The 19,553-nt window shown below is 43.9% G+C and overlaps 1 protein-coding gene across 2 annotated transcripts in view; it reads left to right on the top strand.

Moving 5' to 3' along the window:
• ITPR1 (inositol 1,4,5-trisphosphate receptor type 1) overlaps positions 1–2,114 on the top strand; it is a 219,650-nt gene extending 217,536 nt beyond the window's left edge. For both annotated transcript variants that reach the window (XM_025207692.1, XM_014521334.2), the window contains one exon: positions 731–2,114. In XM_025207692.1, coding sequence (XP_025063477.1) covers positions 731–817 — 87 coding nt within the window. In that variant the 3' untranslated portion in view covers positions 818–2,114. The remainder of the gene's footprint in view (positions 1–730) is intronic.
• Positions 2,115–19,553: the final 17,439 nt, after the last annotated feature.

Below are 19,553 nucleotides of genomic sequence, written 5' to 3'. Positions count from 1 at the left end.
CTTTCCCTAGTCATTTTACTTCATTTGGTGGGAATTATGAATGACAAATATTCCTAGTTTATATTAGGAAATGTATACAAGTTTATATTTATAGGAAATTTATGTAAGTTTCAGACTCAAGATCCTGAAGTTTTGATGTACAGACCTACTTGTGCATAAGAAACAATGGAACAGGCTCTTGTCTGTCCCATTGCTTGCAGTATTGCTTCACATGTAGGCTCTGCCAAGTCAGAAGTAATGGTTGCATTCTTCTAACTAAAGAGCTGAAGTATTCGCGTGAACTCCCTCCACACAGTTGGGTATTTCCAGACTGAGAAGGATTCTCCAGACACAAACTATCCTTCCTTTTTCCCCAAGCAAATAATGGAAACAATGGACCATCTACAGTGAAGCCCCAGCAACCGGAAGTTTTTGCAGGCTGCTGTCTGGGTTAACATCATGCCAGTCATGTTGCCTTTTTTCAGAGAACAGTTTTTAATTGCAAAACACTTGCATCAACTCAGAATGCTCAGTCACATGAGCAAATTCGCAGACTTCCCCAGTGGGTTCACAAAACAGGGGTTTTAGTTGCCTTTTGAATCTTGGTCTTCGGGTAGCAAACGGAAGTGCATTATTTGTAGAAAGTGGGTTTCAGAATAAACCCTAACCACAAACTACAGCGCTGGTTCATTCTGGGAGCTGACGTAGAGGAAGTATCTAGGTCTAATGAGCAAACTTTTTAATTTTCCAGATGACAGAACAGAGGAAGCAGAAACAGCGAATCGGCCTCCTCGGCCATCCTCCTCCCATGAATGTGAACCCACAGCAACCAGCATAAATCAGCAGGGTCACTTGTCCCTCTCCCAGCAACATGAAAATGCTAAACAAGAGGTCAGATTCAACCACTAAGGCTGCTTCTGTATGTTTAGTTCATTTTGTAAATACCCTGTTTTTATACTGTATGTATATGACTGCTACTAAAAAGTTTTTGGGGCATGTGTATTGTAAGTAGAACTGTTGGCACATGATGGGGGGTTATTTTTGTGCCAAAAGTATCAAAACTGCCTTTTTTCTTAGAAGGACTAAAGAGAGCACCTGCATTGCACTTGAAAAGGTTTATCGACTAAAGTATGTGACATGTATTTTGTATTTAAAAACTAGAATAGCTAGTATTTATGTTTTTATACAATTGTGCAATATGAATTATGCAATCACAATATCCTTGCAACTCCTGGACATCCTGAAGGGAGTGAGCATCTTCAGATCTGGTGTGTTTAGTACAATGTAATAAATGGTATCAAATTTACAGATGTAAATGAGGCTGCTGCCAAATCTGTGTTACTGGTGATTTTCAATACCCCTGGGCATTTTTGTACCATATGTGTAAATAGCCTATAATGCCATATCTCATTGCCTCTTCCCTCCCAGGGATAACACTGGGAATCCAGGAGTTGTTAAATTGGTATCCATTTAAAAAAAAAAAAAAGCTAATTTTGGTTTTTAAATGTTCCTTTTGAAGCCTCCAAATTAGTAAGTGTCTTCAAATACAACCAGGAGCCATAGAAGAGGCACAAGCACTAATTTTTGGAGAATGCAACACATTTCTTTAAAGGGAAGTTTTTATGCGAAACTAAGCATTGGATAAATGTGCACTGCTGGCGAAATCAGTGCCATCTCCTCAAGGCATTTTGTGCCGTATCACTAAGAACTTGCATATAAGCATTTCCAGAGCTTGCATTCCCAGCGTGGGGTGTTTTTTGTTTTTACATTCTCTCATTAGAGACAAATGCCCACCGAGGAGTTTTTAACCACTGTGCATTGCACCCATTGAAACCCAAACTGTCCCGTTAGGATTTGTAGGTGAGCACTGACATGCGTAATACTTGTGAAGAGCCGCTCATTTGGACTCCTTCTCCCTTCATATGGTCACTTTTTTGCGTTTCCCCCAGCTGAACGGTATGAAAGGAACCTTTTTTTATCTGTTGCCTAGTTTTGTACATGGACCTCATTTTACAAAAGCTGATTCCTCTGCAATACTGTCTACAAAAAACAAAATAAAAAAAGAGTTATGAAAGGAAAGCTATGGAAGTTTGTAAATGCATAAAAATAGATATTTAAATAAACAATGCTGAATAATACTGTACAGAAACAGGCTATTGGTGGTTTGTTCCCCTCCATTGCAGTGTTTTTACCCAGCATTCCTTTTTTTAAATTAGCCTTAACCTTCATCCACATGAAAACGGCACACAGCTGTGTGGACGGAATAAATGAAAAGGTAAGAGCTACAGAAAGGACTACTGAAATGAGCCACTGAGGGACCAATCTTTTTTTGGTAGCAGCAAGTAATTGGCCTCTGACAGAGGAAGTAAATCTCAGCAGGGATGGTTCTCCTCACCCATGGCTCCTTCACATTTTCCTGACGGAAATATTTAGGCTCCATCCTAGCTTTAACAAAAAGCCACTGAGCCATGTCGCAGCCACTGCTGCTCCCCCCTCTTCCTCCCACTGAATAAAGCGCGGCGAAATCTGCAGCAGAGCATGAAACCTGCTCCCAAGACAAGAGGGGTGCTCGTGGGGGTGTTCGCTGAGCATCGGAGCATGCGCAGCAGGAACTGGCTGGTGCAATTCATTGGGTTTTAATCTGGTAAATAAGTGCAGTTGTCTTGAAAAGGATGCGATCCACCTCCCTAGGTCATGGAGAAATAAAATCAATTGCATTGGGAAGGGAAAGGGAATCCTGATTAATAATACCACTGCAACCAGAGATATTTGTGACCCTATTATAACTTCATCGTACTTAATTTTCAACAAAACCAAATGATGCTTTCTCCACCAAGGCTTCAAACCTTGGACGCTAGCTTAGGTGTGTGCGTAGGTGATGGTACATCTGATAGATAGAATTGCTACCAGGTATGTGTGGTTAGGTATGGGGATCTGCCTGATGGATAGGATTGCTCCCAGAGTTGTGCAACGAGTGGCTTAGACTCTTGCAGTGTTTCCTGGCAGCTGGGACATGCACTTACCTCGTTTCTTCTCTTCCTCCTCATTGAGGAATAGACGTGTATTAACTTGTCAAAGTCAACCTTGCTGTGACGGGTGGGTACTGCATTAATGTGCAAGAGCTGAAGCTCAGACTTGTCCTGTGTCCTTACAAGACAAAGTCAGAACGCTTGCTTCAGCAGGGAGGAGCACAGCTGCATCTCTCATGGGCCGGAGGTTCGTGTGCACGTGCTAACCTCCCTGAGCATCCTGTGTGAGAAGCCGTTTTCAGTGCTGCAATACTTTGACATACCTCAAGCCACGGTGACATGGAGAAATTGGTGTTAACATTGTACAAGTGTGCACAGTGCGTCTAGCTGAAGTACAAAGCGCCTGCTTGACAAGTGACAAGTACGCCCATTTGCGTGCTGCTGCTGGGCTGCTTGAACGAGGAGGAGCTGTTACGTGACAAAGAGCAGTCGGCATGTTCACAATGCTTTCCCCTCTGTATTGACTTGTAAGCACCCTGGGGGCTGCAGGTCATGCCGGTCGGGGCTGTATCAATGTGGGCCATGGGCCTCCAGCCTTGCGCACCACTCATGTAGGGCCTGGCTTAAATCGTGATTTCGCCTTTTTTGTAAAAAAAACCCCACGAAATTAAGTCACTTTCGTGAAAAATGCCATTTTCAATGAAATGCCACAATGTGGAGTTCCCCAGCAAGTGGCCACATCATGGCATTTTGTTGCAACAAGATGGCTGCTGCAGGCTGGGACAGCCCAGAGGAGGGGGGAGGAGAAAGCTTGAGGATGGGGCTGTTTGCTTCTCACAGCATGAAATTTGGGGTGCGAAGGGTTGGGGGCTGACTTGGCAGATGGTCCTGGCACTGGGTAAGGGAGGGGCTGTTTGTTCCTCTGCACATGTTTTCTCACCCGGAGGAGCAAGCAGCCTCTCCCCTCCCCATTTCCAAGTTCTCTTCTCCCCATGTCCCTTTTGTGTCATTTCCACCCCCACAACTACTAGGGTTTTATTGCTGGCTGCTAGGATTTGCAGATGGCATGGCAGGGCGCCACAATCTAGGTGTGAAAATGGTAGCCCCTGCCACAATTGGGCCACGCTATCAGCGAGCGGGCCTGCAATTTAAGCCAGGCCCTACACATACCCTAGTGCTGCACCATGCTACTTTGTCCCCTGCCACCCTCCGCCCACTACACCATGGTCACAACCTCCCCTGCCGTACTTCAGTCCCAGGCGCTGTGCTTGCACTTGGCTCCCCTGCAGCTGCGCCCCACAGGCGTCCCAGGCCGGGGGCTCCACCACCCCTGTGTGCTGTGCTGCAATGCATCACCTCATCCCTTGGGGCAGGGCAAGGGAAGCTGGAGGGAGGTAGACCCCAGCCCCCTAGCTGCTTCAGCAACTGAAGCAATGGGGGGATCAGTGGTGGGGTGGGAGCCTGGAGGGCCACACTTTTAAGTCTTCACAGACACCAGCTGGACAGCCCTGGCATACATCGAACAAGGCTTTGTACTTGTTTTGCCTACTTTTTTATCCCTTCTGCAATTTTTTTCTCGCATACTTCAACTGCTTAACTCTTCTTTCAGCTTTCACTTTTCCTCTAAAATGTCACTTCATCACACACAATTTTTTCTAACATTTCTCTCTGCAAATGGGCACTTGATACTTGCCAAGTCATTGGAGCCTTGGTATTTTATTGCCCTAATGACTTTTTCTATTCAGTAAAATCTGTTCATCTTCCCCTCCCTCTCTTCCAATTTCCCTGAATCAGTTAGTGAAGGAATCTGTTTCTGGGTTGTATTAGTTACTTTTTGTTGTTCTCCTCATGTGTCCTTCTGGGGGTTCCCCCTTGGGAAATGGGAAGAAAAGAGGTGCCCCTTGGGGCTAATAGAGTTTGAGCTTACAGAAATGTAATGGCAAAATTAACCTTGGTGTTGTTGGATCATGGCATAGCCATGGCTGGGGTTTCCTGATTCTCCAGAGCTTCAAATGATGCCAGAGATGAGACTGAACTCCCACACATGGTTAATACCTCAGCCGAGGGGGATTGCATCTCCCAATTCAGATTTTGAAGATCATGACTACTTGTTCATGCAGAAAAAACAATCAAGAGCTTTTATTTAAACATACCGTTCATCTTTTCTCTATAGCACAAGTTGCTTAGCTCTTTAGTGAGGAGCACAAAGCATTGCTCATGCCTTGCAAGCTGTTTAGGGAAAATTTCTTCTGACTCTAAAAATGAAGGCCTTGGTGGTTTTAACCCAGGATATGCAAGGATTTTTTTTCTCGTCTCCTCAAGTTGAACATCAGTGTTAGAAAGTTGGCTAAGTGACCTCTTGGAGGCTCTTCTGCTCTACTAGATCTGTGGGACTCCTATTGTTGTAGAGTTTGGGGTAGGTGTTGGAGTCGGGATGAGGGAGGGGTGGCAAAGGTCCCTGCTGAAGAGGCATATGAAATGAACTGTCACGTTGCATCTGAAAGCTGTTTTTAACCTGTGGACTTGGTGTATAAGGTTTTAACTCAGTGGAATAACTATGACTAACAAAAGGTAATTTCTCCAAACCACTGAAGAAATAAGGACATGAGTAAGGGGTAGGCTCTCTACTAACTTTTGTGATATGAAGACCGAGCCTAATGTTTGTCCTTAGTGAGTAATAAAACAGACACGCAAATTATTTTCCATGAGCTAGTAGATAGCGTGTGTATAGAGGGGAGATGTTGAATATTGTTAATACCGCTTGGTAGCAGTGGCGAGACAGCAGGATTGCGGAGGAGGAGCTGGAGATTACAGTGCATCCCACACCAAATATGGGTCAACAATGTGATGCTGCTGCTGCAAAAAAGGGCAAATCTCATTTGGGCATGTATTGACAGGAAGTCATTGTTTGGTTCTACTTGGTACCGGTAAAGCACCTTCTGGAGTCCGGTGTCCATTGGTATCCCTCTGGTAAAAAGAAAAAAAACAAAAAAAACAACGCCACACTTCATGAACTACATAGCCAAACTGGAGAGAGTCCAGAGGGGAGCGACAACCCCAGGGAGGCTGGGGGATGACCTATGAGAAAAGACTGAAAACAAATATATTTGATTAGTCTAGAAAAGAGAATACTGAGCAGAATAATAAGTCTTCCTATGTATTAAAAGTTGTTACAAAGAGTTTGGTAATTGATTGATTGTTCCTGTCAGCTGGGGATAGGATAAATAGAAATCAACTTAATCAGCAGCTAGGAAAGTTTCAGCTGGATCACAAAGCAGGAAAAATGTGTCAGTCTCATACAGACACACACAGAGGAATAGTTGAGCACAGGAACAAGCTGCCTAGGGAGATGGTGGAATTGCCATAACTGGAGATCTTCAAGAGCAGGCTAAACGGACGTTCGTCAGGGATGCAGGTCCCTGGCAGCTGGGGGATTTCTAAACCTCTCTTCCTTCCCTAATAATTTCTATTAAAAATGATCTTCCTTGAGCATCAGATGCTCTTACAGTGAATACCTCCAAGGATCTTCCAGAGAGAACTGTTACACTTCTCTCTTTTCTCAATCAATAGGATAAATAACCTGTTGCGTTGAGAGCTCTGGGTCTGTTGTGTGGACCGCCTGTTAAAGAAAAGTAAGTTGAATCTGTCCTTGCCCTAAGCCGTCTATGAGGTAGGCCAGGTATTCATCTCACTGCCTCACTTTGCAAATCTGATAAAATAAGCTAGTGAAAGATTTTAGAGGGGACTTTAAGAATTGGATAGGTACGTGGGAGTTTCTGTCTCCCAGTGTCATGCACACATGCTATTTCTTAGATTAGTATAGGATTTTTTTTTTTTTAAAACAAGATTCCTGTATTTTGAAGTTAGGGGTTACAATTATTTTGAATTCAAATAAAGCCTCTCATGCTGGACTGAAAATGAAAGTTACCTTGAGAAGAGGAACAAAAAGGATCAACGAATTCTGCTAATAATGAAAAGTCATCGAGGGGAAATATCTCCTGCTATTTTTCAATTTGCATGAATGGCTGAATTGGTGGATGAGAATTTTCCTCGCTAATGAAGTAGGTGACATGCTAAACAAGGCGATGCAAATAGCTTCCAAAAGTACAGTAATGCAGTGGGCCTCGGGTTGTTAAAAGACATTCTAGCCTGGTCCTCGGTTTCAGAGCAAATTGGCACCGAGCAGGACAAAGAACTCGGATTACAGTCTGCCTGCTCCCTGCAGGGACTCTCAGTAAGACTTGTGTGATTGATACCTCGTTACATAATGGAGTCTTGATTGATACTTTGTCAGTGAAGTCATAATATAGCTCCACATAACAATTCAGCCTGTCTCCCCAAATGGGAAATGCACCTACACACATACTTAATGGGGGTTTTTTTTAAATTGCACGTTGTGTTTTTGAACAAGAGCAGCTTATTTAGAGTACCTTCCCTTTTATGTTTAAAACACAAGCATCTGAAGACACAGCCTTGTGTGTTCTCTGTGCCTCTGTGGACTGATTTACAATCCTTGAATTTTTTTCCAGACAGTTATTGCAACACAGTCTAATATGATGGTGCATAGAAAAAGCCTAGTGCGTAGAGTATTGCCTAAAAAACTGTGCAAAATGATCATTTCAAGTAGGTGCTACACTATGATGTACAATATCCTGCAAGTTTTGGGCAGTAAATTTGTTGTCAAATAGGGATTGTTTTGTGTTGCGCATCATGGAACCGGTTTCACAAATTTTGCCTAATGTAGGCTCACCGTTAGCGTGTGCATTTCCGGACTCTTCAGAGCTTTGCTTTGCAATGCTACTGCTTTTAACAAATACAATAGCTATGATAGGAATCTCTCGATTTAAATGTGAGGATTTATTAAAGGTCAGAGTGATGCAAAGTATCCATGAACATGAAATTTGGTGTTTCGATTACTGAAGTAAGTGAATATCTGAGGGAGGACGAACTCCTTCAAAGTGTAATATTTGCTCTTGCTACCTTGTTCAGCTTTCTTCAGACTAAACATGTTAATTTGATAAATGTCAAAACAAGCTAAAAGTAAACGATTTATGTTTTTGCCCATGCAGTAGACTAATGCTGATTTGTTTTTAGTAACCAGTAAGGATACTGGAAAACCCCGATGAAGATTTCATTTTAAACAAAAAGTACCAAAAACTCCACCAGTTTTGCATCACAAAGTAGTGGTTAAAGTTAAGATTTGAGTAAAGCAGCATATCTGTGGTTTTTGTGGGTGGATGGATGCATCTCAGAATGACTATCAATCTGTCAGAGGGGAGATCTGCATGTCATCTCTGCATATGACAAGCAAAATCAATAGTGACAAATATCTGTCCAATATCAGTCTACAGCAAGAGCCACAAAACCCTCTTGCCATCTCTGGCACTTGTCTTGTCAGCACTTGAGAGTATAAACCTTTTTTTAAAAGGCTTGTAACCAACGGTGAGATGAACTTAGGAAGGAAAGACAAATATGGAAGTGATACTAAAGCTGCAACCAAATGTCACTGCCAGCGTGCTTAGTCATATTCAGATTGTGATACGTGTGCGAGGGATGCCATGCCAAACAGTTGCATGGCTGCTGCCCTGCTTGTAGACTGTTCTCATGGGTACTTTATGGTGCTCCCCTCTGTAGTTTCTGGCTGTCTGAGTGGGACAACAGTGGGACACTTGGAAGTGAAACCACATAAGGGCATAAGGAAAACAAAGACAATGAGAACAGCTCAGGAATTATGATGCACCATCAAAGGAACTTGGACAATTTTACTGCACTCACAACTGGGTCTAGTTGGAAACTTTTTACTGAGATGCATCCATTTTGGTGGAAAATGCCAGGTTACTAAAACCTAAACTGTTCACAGGGCAGTGCCCTAGTCTCCAAGTCCACAGGCATAGTAGGGTGGTGGTCAGGATGCTCATCTGGGATAGTGGCGGACTTGGATTCTAGGCACCTGTGCACTGGGGTGATTTGAATCCTGGCCTTCCCCATCCCGAGTGACTGCTCTAGCTACGAGGGCACTGGCCATAATGGCATCTCAATCTCTGTTTTCCACTGAAAACCTTTAAGAAGTTCCAGATTCATCCCAATGCAGCATCAGGAAAATTTCTAATGGCTCGAATATCCATAAAGTGGGAAAATCATTTTCTGTTCAGCTGTAGCTACAGGATGCAGTTATTGTCTGCATGGAAACAGCTGGGAAAATCCCTTTAAATTAGACGCTTCTGTCCCTTCCAGCAAAAAACACAGGAGCAAGAAGAGCAGAGCTTTAAGTAAGCCTGTATATGCTTAGAACAACCATCATGTAGCAGCTGCCTCCTTAAGCCTTGCTCCCTGGCTCTCAGCTCCTTGATGCCCGGTCTTTCTCCAGTGCGGTCTGCTCTCCCCCGGCAGTCGGTTCATTTTTGTCTGCTGTCCTTGCGTCGTGATCTTTCATTCTTTTCCCTGATGGATTAGCATCTGACAGAACAAGGGTCAGAAAGTGCTCAACCCAAAGGAAAGGTGCAGAGTCTGCTCTGTGGTTATCAGTTCCTTGACACGTAGCTTCTGCCCTACCTATTTCCACCTGTAGTGCCATAAAAACAAATGCACAGTGACTGATTTGCTACGCTATCTTGGTACCTCCTGTATCATTTAAAAAGAAAGTTTTGAGCGGTGTCTAAAGTTTGAATTGCAGTGGGAATCTTTAAGTAAAACAGTAGAGATAATACTTTGTGATTTTCCATTAACCTTTAATTTGTGTTTTCTCATTTGTCTTCACATCACTGTCTTTAGATGAAATGGGCTGAAATGTAATCCATTAACTCTGTAGGAGACTTCTGCTTTTGCATAGCATGAATGATAGAAGTAACATTGTGTACACTGAAATTACAGTGCAGAAAATGATACCTCTGTGGGGTTCTACTGTACCTGAAATGAGTTCAGAAATGCAGCTTATCTCTGTGTAGACATCACCTGAGGTTTCATGCATAGTTAATCAAGATGTGATTCATAAATGTTGAAGCCAGGGGGACCGTTTTGATTGCCAAGTGCAGAACTCTCAAACATTTTGGGGGGGTCACCTACTCATTTTTACTTTGGTTATACTGCAATGTACCCTTATGAGTGCTTGTGATAGATAACAAGAATAAAGGTCATACTTCTTGCCATTATAACCCTGCTCTAACCTAGGAAAGATTGTAGAGTTGTTCTTCACTTTTAAGTTTTCTCCCATTTCCTCTATTCATAACTCCCCTCTCCTTTAATTCCGTTTTCCCATTGAGCTTCTCATGGAAGTTCATCGCATGCCCCGGTTTGAGAGAAACAGGCCTAGTGTAATTATTTGTATAATGCACAATATCTTATAGTGGTTCCTGCATCAGGTCCAATAACCTGTGGTTAAACAAGCCCGTATCTTCCCAAAAGATATCCAGACATGATTTAAAGGCTCCACGTGATGGAGAATTTTACTAGTTCTAGTGATAAGTTTCCCCTACAGCTACAAATATGCATCTTATTTCCAACAATCGGATTTTATGCCTCTGTCTGCTGGAACAAGTGTTTCCAATTATTTGGATAAAAGGCTGATGCCAGGTGGAAGAGGGGACCAGCCACTCCCCTCCCTCCATTGTTTTTTCTGTAGCATCAAGCAGTGAGATGCCATTCTGCTGTGTTGGCTCCCTCCACTGTAAGCCGCAACATGGCCACCGAAGTACAGTGCTGCAGGCAGAAGTAGTGCATGCGGAAAGTCAGGTGGCTCAGAATGGGATTGAGAGCCGCCAGCACTTGCCACTTGCTCAGAGCTACCCAGTGAGGTAGCACTGAGGAGCAGGGCAAGTCTTCACTTCTGCCCCTCAGGGCAAGTCTTCAGCCTAGAGCCCTGTTCTGAAGGCAGGCACCTGCACCTTTTTCTTTCAAAGAGCTGAGCAGCCTGGCTCCTTTCTTCTATGACACAGGTACTGGAGGGGATGTTGGAGTGTGTTATCCAATGACTTCTTAACAGAAAATACCTAAACTCACCTATGTGCAGAAATCAGCATGCAAGCCATCCCCCTCCCACATGAGTGTCCTAGCCACTAGGCGACAGATACACGCTTCCTCTTGTGCTCTCCTTCCAATTCATCTTCAGCTCCTTGCACGGTGGCCCAGTTTCAATACAACGGGAGGGGAGTGCCCCCACCCAGTGTGGCTTCAATCTGAGTGTTTATAGACTAGAGACAGGAACCAAATTCTGCTGATTTGGGCAATAGCATAATTTGGGGTGGGCAAGCAAGATGCACGCCCCAAGCACCACTTGGGGCGAGTGGCACCAGAAGGATGTGTGGGGGGTGCCTCACCCCAGGGTTACTTCCCTGAAAGCATTTTTTCCATCTGATTTTGGGGGCTTCCTGAGGAAACAGGAGACCCAACTCTAGCAGCTGCTCCAATGGACATTTAATTAAAGTACTTAATGATTCCTTAGAGGAAGGTTTGGAACCCGGTTCTCCGGGCTCTAGCCTTAAACACAAGGTTATAGACTTGCTTTCTTGCTTACCCAGTAAAGAATTATATTATAAAAAAACCAAACAGCTTCCCCAGGAGAGACTGAGAGCTCCCCGCTCCATGATGTCCTGCAGCTGGGGATGAGCACAGTCCCATCTAGGGCATGGGAGGGAATTGAACCTGGTTTCTCTCCCCCTGGGTGAGTGCTCTAATAACTAGACTACTTTTCAAATGAGGAAGGGGGGTGGTCTTCCTGCCCTCAGACTGTACTGTCTAACAGGGCTGGCGTACCCGCCTTCTTGACTGTGAGCTCAAAGTGGAGGAAGGCACCCCTACACGGCTAAGAGTTAGACCCTCAAGGCCTGAACTTCTCAAGGGCTTGAGTAGCACCACTATCCCCAGCACTTCCTATTAGCTGGTCCTGGCAATGCCCTTGGCTTCTGTGGATGCCATATTCAGGAACCATGCCCTTCCCGGGCATCCTAGAAGTTTGGGACTCAAGCCTGAGGTGGCTAGTGTCTAAAAGTCAGGTGGCTACCTCATCCCTGCTGTGGATCTGGTCCTGGGCAAACTTCTTTTAAAAAAAAGAGAGTCTTGTCTTTACAATGCCATCAGCAAGGATCATCTCTCACTCTCTCAAACCAAATCCTCTCACTTCTCCTGTAGCCCTCATTGTGGGCAGCCTGGATTTTAGTGCAAGGGTGCTGGCACGCTGTTTTATTGTGGCACTACCACTCACCTTCTCCATCAGGGAGAGCTGAGCAGGGGCTAGTGACCATGCAGCCATACAGATGATGAGGTTATCCACTAGGAGGCTAGTGGCACCCCAGTTTATGCAAAACATTTGTATTTCATGAAATGGAAAAGCAAACAAACACGATGCTAAACGTTCCACGCAAATACGTAGATGTGGTGCATGAAAGAGTGGAACAGACATGGGTAGGCAGAATGAATCAGCAGAATGGGTGGCAGCCTGGGGAAGGAAAGCCCCATTTTATGTGTGCCACAACTGGAGCAAATTATGTAAAGATGCATTTTTAGTAGGATCCTACTCACCCTGTCAAAACAAGGTCTATATATCGATAACCAGGAAGGCCATGGTCCAAGTCATCTGGGCTCAGGTCAAGACCTGGAGTGGATCTTTAATAGGCTAAAATAAAATTAGGTACACATTTCTCCTAGATCCTCCACCTTTATTCTGCAGACTGCCCTGTCTCAAGCACGAGGTATTAAGAGAAACTAGACATGCAGTTGTCATCTCCTGAAAAGAAGAACACCCATTACCATTTAAAAGCTAGTTCTCCAAAGGGTGGGAAATTCTCTTTGTGGAGATCAGTCAGTAACGGGAACAAAAAGATGGAGATAATCTGGCTCTCTTATTTGATACTCAGAAAAAGACAGCACACCAGCAGGCAAGCCATTACATTTACCTTCTCTATTTGTATGTTAAATTCAGCTACCTCTCCCTGCTGAAGAGACTAGGCTGTACACAGCTGGTGACCTGATTGTTAACTTAACCTTTGTGCATCATCTTTCATGTACTGTAATTGCCGGAGGACAGTAGGACGCTTCCTATACTTATGTTCGGTTCATACACTGTATCATCTCTGGAACCTACTTGGTAAAAATCAAGATAGTTACAAGTCGCTAAACTTATCCTGTTTAATGAAACTTGTGACACTCCTAACACACGTCCCGGTACATTTTCATGACCATTCCTCAGTCTGATGAAAAGAAAAGGCCTTGCCTGCTCTGTTTTTGCTGCTGTGATGAAGAGTGGAATTGTGGAAGTTGTAACATGCTGCTGGGCTGCCCCTCTGTAATAATGCTGCCCATAAAGGTTAAGCCTGCCACAGATGATTGTACCCAATGGCATTGCTTGGCTGGGTTTTGCAGCCTAATTGCCACTGACCCCATAGCAATGAGGTAATGTCTCTGACTTCTGGGTCAGATAAATGCTACTCGTTTTATAACTGCTAGACATGTTTCTGAAACAGATAGAAAACCACAAAAAAATCCCATGACCAGCAGAACATAAACTCTGCGAAGACTATTATTCCAGTTCTTAATTTGAATGCTCTTTCTTTTTTTTTTTCCTGCTCATTGCTATTTATGGAATTCCAGATCTTTGTTGGCCTTCTGCTAAGCAAGCCTTACTTTCCCAACATTTTCTTCCGAATTCTGAAAAATTCTGAACAATTTTTTCTGGAGTACCGTGTTCAGTTTTGGGCTCCTGCCCGCTACACGAAGGATGTGGACAAATTGGAGCCAGTCCAGTGGAGGGCGACAAAAATGGTGAGGGGGCTGGAGGACATGACTTATGAGAAGAGGCTGAGGGAACTGGGCTTATTTAGTCTAGAGAAGAGGAGACTGAGAAGGGGATGTGATAGCAGCCTTCAACTCCCTGCGGGGTGGTTTGAAAGAGGATGGAGCTGGACTGTTCCCAGTGGTGACAGATGACAGAACAAGGAGCAATGGTCTCAAGTTGCAGCAAGGGAAGTTTAGGTTAGATATTAGGAAGAGATTTCTCACTAGGAGGGTGGGAAAACACTGGAGCAGGTTACCCAGATTGGTTGTGGACTCACCATACTTGGAGATTTTTAAGACACAGCTAGACAAAGCTTTGGCTGGGATGATCTAGTTGGGGATGGTCCTGCTTTGAGCAGGCGGTTGGACTAGGTATGACCTCCTGAGGCCCCTTCCAACCCTCATTTTCTATGGTTCTATTTCTAACTGATTTATAATTTGGGCATCCATTCTGATTTTAAAAAAATTAAAGATGTCAGTAAATCCATGATGGGGAAAGGGTATGGTCTGTATATCCTAATGCCATTGATTATTTGCCAATAGATTCTGTGAAGCCCAGCAACTTTCAGATAGTGTTGCTGGAGACATGAAAATAACCAAGGCAAGAGTTTCAAGCGAAGGACTACTAACAACACTAATTAAAGGGGTTGTAAATACACTCCCAAACACCAAGGACAAAGTACTAACCTAATTAAAGGCAATGGCAAAACTCTCATCAACTCTAGGGAGGCTAGGATTTCACCTATCTAGTCTCCATCCTTTAGTCCCATGACATCCAGAGCATCTTGCTAAGTAACACCACAGCTGTGAGGAAGACTTTGTGCTTCTTTTGGAAACCAACTGTAACAGTGCAAGCAGACTGGGAATGTAGACTAGAGTAGTCATTCAAACCCTGACTCTAAATGTTATCTTGTATTGCTTAATAGCTCATCTTAAGATCCACCTCAGTTTCCCCTTTTGGAAAACGTTAATAATACTTTTCTACAGTTGGTAATGCTCTAGGATAAACCCTGTTTCTCCCAGATACCTGAAATGAGAAACTCAGTGGAACATAAAATAATAGCCTTTAAAAAAAGATGTAGAAAAAGCTAAATCAGTCCTGCTTTATCTTTAAAACATTGCTTTTTATGCTATATGTTAACTATTTTTATTCTTTTTTTTACTAGATACACTACTTTTTGTTGCAACCTCGAGTCTAGAAGATTTTGGGGGTTCATGTTCAAAAGATTTTGAAAGGTAAAATGTTCTAATTGTGTTTTTTTCTTGGTATCTGGTCAGTTACAGTAGCTTCTCGAAGTCTAATGTTTTAAAGAAAAAAATATGAGGCTGCCTATAGATGTGCTGGTTCGCATTATAATTAGAACGTACCAGAGCAGAGCAGACTTCAGGGGGTGCTTTAACTAAGGCTCATGTCATGAGTCCCGGCCATTTTAAAATGTGGGGTGGCTTAAGGGGTGTACAAGCAGGGGTGATTTAATACACATGATGGAGAGCCCTTTTAATTAGTGGCTGTCAGAGAAGCACTCTAAAATGGCCTCTCCCCACCCCCAAGCACGTGTATAGGCACATGAAGTGTTTAGTTTCATTTTTAAATCAGTCCTCATCTTACTGCTATATGCTGTTCTCCAATCGCAATGCATGTGATATTTCACGTGCAATGCAAAAGTTGCTGAGTGGTTTTTGTTTTTTTCATTTCATGCCAATTTTTTTCCCCCAAATATGTTTTCCCACCATATGTTAATTTGCATTGTTTGACACTTCACACCACGCTGCATAAAAACTGTTTGAGTAAGAAATGGTCACACATCATGGACTTTGTTTCATTACCTCCTTTCCCCACTCCCCAGAGTCCTTTTGCATGTATTTTGGTAGGAAGGGGAACTCTGACTTAAGTTATTTAATAACATTACCATTTGTCATATTTCTGTAATGTAAGTGGTACTGTTCTATCCTTCTCATTATTTGGGGCTGTCCCATGTGCTAGAAACTAATTTTCCTACACGCGGCACAGATGTGTTACTGATCCTTTTTCTGTAACAGAATATAACCAACTAATGTTTATAAAAGCCAGCAACCCTAGAGAGAAAGTTTCATACTCTTGCCTGCATTTCTATATACAGTGAGTTTTTATTCTGATTTTTCAAGCATTGTTCATTATTAGTCATTTCCCTCATCAGGAAGATGTTGTGGGGTTGCCCACACAGAGACTGGTGTTTAACTTCAAAGTATGGCTCCAGCAATAATACAGTGGTAGTTCTGCCTTGCTTCTGTGTGGGTAAGCCATTATCGTGTGAGCTGCCACTTCTGGCTCAAGAAAACGGAGATGCTTCGCAGAGGTGAGAACCTTGTTATGAGAAAAAACTTAATGAATACCAACAAATGCAAATGCACATAAAAAGCCCACTGACGTTATATACGTTGACCATCATACCGAAACACTGAAAAAGAAAACTCTAAAATAAGTAATCTCCAGCCCCATAAAGCTGCCTTTTTTTCAATATCATGTCAAAATTGAAGAGGCTTTACATACTGACGTAACATTTCTAAGGCCAAACTTCCCCTCCTCAAGTAATATCTTCAAATACACTTTAAAATGCCTCTTCTAACGAGAATCTAAATCTGTTGCACTTATTTTGCTCAGAAATGTATTATAAGTGGGGCAAACACTTATTTTACACATTAATGCAATAGTAAGTAGTTATCTTAGGGAATTAGCTTTCCCCAACAGAACCAGCAAGGAGGCCACATTGGATGCTAGAAGGAACCCAAAAGGTCAAACTCTTCAAATGTCCTTCCTTTATTCATTTAACAAGGGAAACCCACCCATCCAAAGCCCGGTTGTAATACTCGAATCATTATTTGGAATGGGAAAAAAGGCTCATTATCCCTTCTTTTAAACCCCCTTCATATTGTAATCATGTGAGAATGTTTAAATAGGTTTAAAAAATTCTCCTTTTTTGACTTGGCAAATCACCCTATATGCTTTGGTTAAGATATGACCAAGGCGTTTGCTTATTCCACTTGACCCTTGCTGCCTACCAGCTTTCCCTCACTACTGACACAATGAATAAGAACACTTTTAAAATATACTACAGGACTGAAGCTTACAGTAGTTTTGCCCTGCACTGTCAATGCTGCAGGAAATGTGATATATTCTTATTTTCCATAAGACAAACCAGAACTCTGCTTCAAAACTTTTATGGGGGTGTGTTTAAAATATTTAAATGAAATAAACAGGGAGGGGAAGTAAAGATCTTTATTTAATTTTTGGACAATGAGCAGAAGAAAAAACAAGATGATCATGCAGCAGTGTTACATCATAATTTTCTACTGAAAGAAGTTAATGCAGCAACAAGATAAATATCAATGTCTAGTTGAGATGATATCAAATGGATGCCTCTGCATTCATCGCTATGTTGCAGTATGGAACAAAAATCGGGCTAGTTATTGTTCAACACCTTAAGGTAAGACCTCTGCCCCTACGACCTGAGGACCCGATCCTGATGATCGTTCCATTCTTGCTGAGCCTTGGAGAGAGAATTCAATCGTTTTTCAGATAGGTGCAGCACTGCTGTGGCATACAATGAATTTTTGGAGAGAAGCCTAAGTAGCAGACCTTCTTTTATCTGTAAGATTTTTTTGAACACTGGGCAATGCACTATGTGAATATTGGTTTCTGAGCAACTGAGTTCTAACTCCATTTTTATTTTATGTCAGCAGTAAAACGTGACCATGTGTGTAGTTCTAAAGGTAATAATATTTTAATATTATGCAAGTGCATTCTCAAGGCATTGGTAAAGAACAAGGTCCCATTTGTTCATCTCCTGCAAAGGTCTGATGTACTTCATGAAATTTAGGATGAATTTGCTTAACCATAGGTGGCCTAAAACGTTTTGAAATGTTCTTTAAAATGCCAGACCTTCTACAGAACCCATCAGACTCTGTCAGCAGAGTGCTATGAATTTAATGCCAATCTTGTTTGCCATTTTACATACAATGTACATTCACACAGCTGGTTACTCGAGGTATTGGTTGGTTTAGCAGTTGTAATGTGACATTTCCTTTCCCAGACCTTTTTAGTTAGACCATCAGAGAGCGGCTTAGCTCATTAATATTCTACTGTCGTTCTTTTTTTTTTAAGCTGATACTAACAGCTCCATTAACGAGAAACCCTATTTACAGCTCAGGTGGTCCATTCTAATTTGAAGCTGCGGCTACCTGGCTTCATTTTTCAACACAAATCTACTTGACAAGAGGTCATCTGAAATCTGTTTGTGATTCTCTGCTACACAGGCTAACCACATCCTGGCATAACACATGTTGTTTCATAAACAGAGAGAACACGCAAACTCCCTGCCACTGTCAGCACAGCTCAGCTGCTTTGACTCTGCAGAGGGGTTGGCCCCAAGTCTTTTTCCAGATGCACCAGCTGCCCCGGGCTTCCCAGGGGAGGGGTGCCGCCTGGCCTGCCTTCTCGAACTGGTGTCACACAGAGCTCTTGCTCATGCAGGGCTTCTCACCCTTTTTCAGAGGCGAGGCCCCCCTTGATAGATGCAAGGCACCCTTGGTAGACTTGAGGCTCCCCTGATAGGCGTGAGACACCCTTAATAGACATAAGGCCCCCCCATAGACTTAAATCACCCTTGATGCTTGAGGCACCCCTTGATAGACTTGGGGGGCCCTTGATGGACAGGAGGCATGCTTGATAAGACTCAAGGCTCTCCTAATAGACCCAAGGTACCTTGATAGACACGAGGCCCCCTGATAGACGTGAGGCACCCTTGATAGACTCCAACCCCCACCTTCATAGAGGCAAGGTCCCCTGATAGACCCGAGGTACCCTTGATAAACTAGAGCCCTCCCTCATAGATGTGACATACCCTTGATAGACTCAAACCCCCCTGGTAGACTCAAGACCTCCCGACAAATGTGGGGTAGCCTTGATAGACTCGAGGCCTCCCAACAGATGCGAGGCACCCTTGATAGACATGACATCCCCCGAGAGCTGTGATACACCCTTGATAGACTCCCGGTCCCTCGGGAGATGCAAGGTGCCCTGATAGACTTGAGGTCCCCTTGATAGACTCAAAGCCCCCCGATAGACTCGAGGCCTCCCGACAGGTGTGAGATACACTTGATAGACTTGAGGTCCCCCAATTAATGTGCGGTAACTTTGATATAGACTCTTTCATAGATGTGAGGCACCCTCTCTCAGCAGCTGTGAAGCACCCTTGATAGACTCCAGGCCCCTTCATGGAGGCAAGGCCCCCTGATAGCCTTGAGGTACCCTGGATAGACTACTGCCCCCCATAGATACCTTTCATAGACTCGAACCCCCCCAATAAACTCAAGACCTCCGGATAGATGTGAGGTACCCTCGATAGACTGACAGATGCAAGATACCCTTGACAGACTTGAGGTCCCCCAACAGAGGTGAGGTACTCTTGATCGACTCAACCCCCCATCCGTGCGAGGCACCCTTGATCGACTCTGAGCTCCCCGATAGACTCGAGCCCTTCGGATAGATGTGAGGCACCCTCGATCGACTCCAGACAGATGCAATACATAGAGTTGAGGTGCCCTTGATAGACTAGGTCCTCGCCCCGTCGATGAGAGTCACCCTTGGTCGTCCCTTAATCCCCGCCGATAGGCTCGAGCCTTCCCAACAGATGCGAGATACCCTTGACAGATGCGACGTCCCCTTGACAGACTCAACCCCATCCCCGCTGGATGCGAGGTGCCCCGGGGAGACGCAGACCCCGCGGGGCGGTCGGGCATCCCGCGCTTTGCTGGGAGCGCTGCCCGGGCTGCCGCGCGGCTCCCCGCCCCCCTCCCCCGCGG

Source organism: Alligator sinensis, unplaced genomic scaffold (genome assembly GCF_000455745.1).
Source record: "Alligator sinensis unplaced genomic scaffold, ASM45574v1 scaffold984_1, whole genome shotgun sequence".
Lineage (NCBI taxonomy): Eukaryota > Metazoa > Chordata > Crocodylia > Alligatoridae > Alligator > Alligator sinensis.
Note: the sequence above shows the minus strand (reverse complement) of the source record. Positions and strands in the feature narration are given on the sequence as shown.